General features: G+C 43.3%; 1 protein-coding gene across 1 annotated transcript; it reads left to right on the top strand.

Moving 5' to 3' along the window:
- Positions 1–492: 492 nt before the first annotated feature.
- On the top strand, positions 493–3,465 carry thumpd1 (THUMP domain containing 1). Its single transcript, XM_029246915.1, has 4 exons — positions 493–750; positions 891–1,062; positions 2,316–2,564; positions 2,895–3,465. Exons 1-4 carry the CDS (start codon positions 547–549, stop codon positions 3,254–3,256), a joined length of 987 nt encoding a protein of 328 aa, XP_029102748.1. The 5' UTR covers positions 493–546; the 3' UTR covers positions 3,257–3,465.
- Positions 3,466–6,167: the final 2,702 nt, after the last annotated feature.

Genomic DNA, 6,167 nt, shown 5'->3' with positions numbered 1-6,167 from the left:
CGACCGGAATATAATAAATTACAGATCCAATTTTGGCAGTACGACTCCCGCACAGCAGGTGGCAGTATGACAACGTCACACTTTGTTGTAGTACGGCTCCGTTACAGTAAGTTGCAATGGGCCTCCTGTGCAGCAGGTGGCAGTGTTCGAACAAGCAGCGATGAATTCGACGCCCAAGCAATCCATCGAGAAAGAAGACGGAAGGGCGCACGGTATAAGCGTAAATGTTCGTGCGCGTCAGGCTTCGCCAAGTAAAGTGCGAATGAGCAGTTATAGGAGTGTAAATCAAATATGTATTTGCACGTTTAGTGGAAGTTGGGAGGTTTGTCGAGTCACGGCTAACAGCGGCGAGTTCGCGCGTTTCCACAGCCATTCAGACACCGTAAAAGTGATAAGGAAAAGAGTGTTTTTCCCCTCCTCCCCTCCTCCCCCCCCGCGACCAATCTCTCTGGCGGATCGCACAGCCAGTTCCCCTGAAACGCTCGGCGCTCGGTGGTTTGTTCCGTGACGACACGCCTCGGTGTCCCACACATCGCACAGGCTGAAATGTCCGAAACGCAGGACTGCAGCAGGAAAAGGAACAAAAAGCGCTATGTGGGCTTTAAGAGCAAGAGGCAGAAGGGCCCCCGCGAGCTGGAGGTGGGAATGCAGGGCGTCCTCATCACCTGCAACATGAACCAGCGCAAGTGCACGGCGGAGGCCTTCAGCCTGCTCAGCGAGTACGCGGACCAGCTGTACGGACCCGAGAAAGTACGGTGCCGGGCCGTGCCGTGCCGGGCCGGGGCTCCAGACCAGCGCACGCACGGCACCGCACCGCGGCGCAGGCGTGTGCTGCTCGTCGTTGTCATCTCGCATCCTTCCTTGACCTTCACCTTGTCCCTGCCTTGCAGCTGGCCGATTCCGAGGAGAGCGAGGGCGATGCGGGCGACGCGGACGACGCGGAGGCTGCGCTCAAGAAGGAGGTCAGACAGATGCGCTCGTCTGCGCAGAGGAGCGAGAGGCGCTTCCAGGCCCTGGACAGCGGGGCCAACAACGTGGTCTTCATTCGGACGCAGAATTTAGGTGAGGACACCTACTTTTTTTTTTGTTTTTTTTTTTATGGGTCAAACTAAGACAGCTCACTCACGTGCGCTGCGTTTCTTCAGCTTTACTGTTGTTGTTAGTGAGGAAAATGTACTTGTTTGGCTGAAGCCTTAGTTTCTCCATAATAAAAATTGTTTTGTAGGTGTCATTGTGTAAGGATTGTCACTCATATTTACATTTATTCATTTAGCGGGCACTTCTCCAAAGCAACTTACAATATGGTTACAATTATTGCATGCTTATAATCATTTACACAGCTGCTGGGTGATTTTACTGGAGCAATTTACTTAGGGCAAGTACCTTGCTCAAGGGTACTACAGCTGGAGATCGAACCTGCGACCTTTGGGTCCAAAGGCAGCAGCTCTAACCACTATGCTAATCTTATATATTACTGGATCAATCTGTGCTAAGAACCTTGCTCACAGGTCTTACGGCAGGAGCGGAGGTCTGAACCCATGACCTTAGAGTTGTAAGGCACTCTAGTCAGTGTGCTGAATATACAGTATTCATTATGTACGGCTGGGGCAGCTGGTAGTGCAGTGGACCCAAAGGTTTCAGCTGTAGTACTGTTAGGCAAGGTACTTACCCCAAATTGCTCCAGTAAAATCACCCAGGTGAATAAATTTACATCTATTAATTTAGCTTATGCTTTTCTCTAAAGCAACTTTTAGTTTGCTTGCAATTATTTACCCATTCGTACAGCTGGATAAGTAAATGGGTAAATAATTACGTTGATTTGGAAAAATGTAAACTACATTAATAATTGCAAATGTAATTATATGCACATTATATGCATTTGTTCAGATGTATATGTTAACTTCTTGAAATTCTGCTTTACGATGCGATTTAAAACTCATCTCTTCCGGGCTCACTTCGCCCATGATCTCTTCAGTTCATACAAGGTATAAATGTTCACAATCGTACTTGGATCAGTCCTTTACAGAGTCACTCCTGCAACGTAATGTAAATGTTTATATGAATCTCCAAAAAAAAAAAAAAAAAATTACTAGGAAGGTGATTCGGAATTGGCGATGTTCTGTTTTATGCAGCTACTTGTGTGATGAACGTTGGTACATATGGTGAAGGAAACTAACTGTACTTAAGTCGCACATCTGCAGCTATGTCTCTTTCTCCTAAGGTAACGCAAATTCTATTTTCTACGAGATGTATGTCGCTTTGGAGAAAAGTGTCTGTTAAATGAATAAATGTATGATGTGATCTCTTCCAATTAGACCCAAACATGTTGGTGCACCATATTTTACAAGATTTGCACAAGACGAAGAAGATGAAGTCTCGAGTCATCCTGCGGATGTTGCCAGTGAGCGGGACCTGTAGAGCATTCATCGAAGACATGGAGAGATATTTGAGCAGGTTCCTGGAACCATGGTTCAGGACCCCCAATCAAGGAACTTTTCAGATCGTCTTCAAAGCTCGCAACAATAGTCACACGAAGAGGGAGGAAGTCATTAAGGTGCTGGCAGGTGAGTGCTGATGGAGATGCACCATGACACACTGCATTAAAGAAGACTCAAGGATCACATTTTCTTTAGTGCCTTTTAACTGAGACCACCATTAGCAAACACTTGATAGATTCCAGATTTTTTTTATGTTTTATTTTTACCTTCAGGCGATATGTGTAATTTTACTGCCTTTGCAGTGTACCTCTATAGTCAAAATTCCTTGGTGTCCTAGCTTAAGCATTATTGTTCTGTATCATTTTGTGTCCTTGTTGTTCACATGAGTAAAACTATTTGTGAATGTGAAGTTTTTATGTGACGTTAACTTTTTTTTTTTTTTCCCTCCCTTTTTAGGATTAGTTGGGAAAATGAATCGGAAAAACAAAGTGGACCTCACCAACCCCCAGTATACCATTATAATTGAGGTGATTAAAACTGTGTGCTGTGTGAGTGTGGTGCAGGACTACATGCTGTTCCGAAAGTTCAATTTACAGGAAGTAGTGAAGTTGGATAAAGCTGAGGAGACTCTGCGGACAACTTTGGGATCACAGCAGAACCCAGCTGAAGAGGAAGCAAAGGAGCTGAAGCAAGAAGTGGCAGAAGATGGTGAAAAAGGATCTGAGCAGGAAGAGAAAAAAGAGGAGGTGGAGGAAACGATTGCTGTAGCAACAGAGAAGAGGAAGGAGGATAGGGAGGATCCTCTGAACCAGCAGTAGTGAAGGACCTTGTATAATGAACTTGAGGTATAGATGTCCTCAGTATTGTTTTATGGTGAACATAGTTTGTGGGAATTGATTGTTTCTGATTTTAAGTGTCTTTATAATCTGATTTGATTTGAATACTGCAATACAGGCAGTTCCCAAGTTACGAACGTCCGACTTGCGTACAACCCGTACTTATGAACCACCCCCTTATTGACCAGAAGTGGTGTTTTTTTTTTTTTTGGGAGGGGGGGGGGGGGTCACCTTAAGTAACAATCAAATGAAAACTTCATGATTAAGCCTTTGACAAACTGACGTAAGATACCCACCATATCTAACTGTTCCGACTTGCATCAAAATCCGACTTAAAGGCAGCCTGAGGACACGGAACTCGTTTGTAATTCGGGGACTGCCTGTATTTCATAAATATCCTCTTAGATATCCATCCTGTTGGTAATTGTCCTTAATTTCAGCTTTCATGTATCATTTCTGCAAAAAAAAAAAAAACTGGAAGATGTCTTGTAAAGATGGAGCTGTTTGTTTGAGTAGGTATCATTACATCACTGCTGTTTACACAGAACTGCTAAAGGCTCATTCTATGTGTTTTTAGTTTAATGCCAATTTAGTCTATTCTGGAACACATTAAATTTAAGTTTCTAGCAGTGTTACATTTTCCCAATTTTTTTTGATTTTTTTTTGCATTGTGAAGTTGTGTAATACGCTGAGCCTTATGCTAAGCTTTTCACTAAGCTGTTCGTCTTTCGCACCCTGTAGGTAGAGGCGATGCAGGTGGGTCACCTAAGGCCTTGCTAAATTCCTGTGGGATAGGAGCCTCCTCAACCTATGTAAAAATAATGACTTGCCTTAGATTTTAATTTTGTACCATGTTACGCCTTCTTTGCTTATCCCAACCTGGAATCTGTCTACAGAAGAGTGAGATTGCATACCATTCTACAAAGTGATATATACTGACTCTGAAATAGTTTCTAGAAATGTACATCTTTAAATTGTAATGTGTGATTAAAATACAAGTTCTTCTTTGTAATGTTGGAAAATAATTTAAGGTACATGAAACCATAAAATGCATCACGGTAGTTACTATGCCATGTTTTGGTGAATGTTACTAGGCACACTGCTCTTAGTAGCAAGCATCTGTTTAAAATTCTAAGTTGTGAAGATTGTGTAAGTTATAGGGAGTTACTGAAAGCATTAATAGACGCTTATTGAAGTGGAGAAAGATTAATCTAGTTTTACACTAAATTTAATGAAATTGGAAAGGCTCTATAGCAAAGAGAATAACTTTGATCTATATTTTTATAATTAAACAAAAGGCAGAAAACCATTTTAACTGTACACATTTCTAGGGTGAATGTGCTTACAGTGCCAGTATGAGAACTTTATTATTATTTTTTTTTAGCTCCAGGACAGTCAAGTAAAATGTCAAGAATATATTATTTATAGACTTAGGGTATGTGGGTAAATAATTATATATGAAAAATGTACTGTTTTCATGAGCTTCTAATTTTATTAAATTTTCTTTGGTGTGATTTGGCAGTTAAAGTGATGTATATGGCAATTTTTTGGCTGCTGTTTTATACATTGTATTTCAAATAACTGTTAAAGTGACAAATATATAAGAAAAAGGCTTTAGTTGTGTTTTTGCAGAACATTAAGTTAACAGATGTATATGCATGTTTACTTAATGCGTTCAAATCCATTATGATTTTTTCTTTTCTTTCTTTCAGTGTTTCATGGCACAGTGGGTAGCGCTGGTGCCTCACAGCTCCTGGGCTGTGGATTGACGGGTCGGGTGGAGTCTTGGGCAGTCTGGAGTTGGCATGTTTTCCATGTGATCGCATGGGTTTCCAAAGATAGATCTCCAATGATAGATCCAATTAGCCCTCAGTGTGTGGTTTTTGTGAGAGGTTGAGTGTGTGTGAGTGCTATCACCCTGTGCTTCTTGGATGGGCTCCGGACCACCACGGCCCCGCACTGGACAAGCGCTTAAAGACAATAGACTGATGGGATTTTGGCGGAAAAAGGTGCGTTTTGCTGCTCCGCAAGGGGGCGCTATTTCTGCATCTTTGCTCTCGTTGGGACAAAAGACGCAGATTGTCCTCAAGAACAGACACGTGTCGCACGCATGTATCGTCGCATTACTAACTCAGCCTTGTCCCGCTGAACATGTTACTCACATTTAACCAGTGATCGAGTTCAAAGCAGGGCGCCCGCGCGCGCGTGTGTGTGTGTGAGCGAGACCCCAGGCCGTGTCCTCGCGCACCTGCCCCCTACAGTGTGGCGCAAGTTCCTTCCGCACGTGCCTTCTTCTGTCCGCTCACCGTGTCCCATCAGCATACGATACGTGGGCAGTAAAGGTCAAGCGTAATGAATCATGGCTAAGATTTTTTGATTTCATATTTTTTTTTCTTTTTTTTTTTTAATAAATTCATTTTTACATTAATTTGAAATAGTCTCAGTTCATTCTTGGTTTTACTCTCGGATCGGATGTTGTGTAGGTTCAGTAAGTGAATTCCGGCGAGGGAGGGATTTTAACACTCATGTAAAATACGATTTACCTTCATTCATCGTGTCTGACGGAGTTTCTGCTTCCCAACACCTGGCCTGTGCGGACGTGGGTTCGAATACTCGGTCTGTGTGAAGGTTGCGTGTTCTGTGTGTGCGCGCGCGTTTTCTACGGCTGCTCCGTTTTCCTCCCACACTCCGAAGACATGCTGCGCAGGTGGACTGGTGAAGCTAATTTGCCCATAATGTGTGTGTCTACATGCACTGCGTCCCATCCAGAGTGTAACCCCCTTCCCTCCCCAGCCTTCCACCCGCTACTTCCAGCATAGGCTCCGGACCAAAGCTACCCTGTCTGCGGTGAGTCTATGTGTAACGACCAGTGACTTTGAAATAAAACCTTGCA

Source organism: Scleropages formosus, chromosome 20 (assembly GCF_900964775.1).
Source record: "Scleropages formosus chromosome 20, fSclFor1.1, whole genome shotgun sequence".
Taxonomy (NCBI): Eukaryota; Metazoa; Chordata; class Actinopteri; order Osteoglossiformes; family Osteoglossidae; genus Scleropages; species Scleropages formosus.
This window is presented reverse-complemented; position numbering and strand designations above follow the sequence as displayed.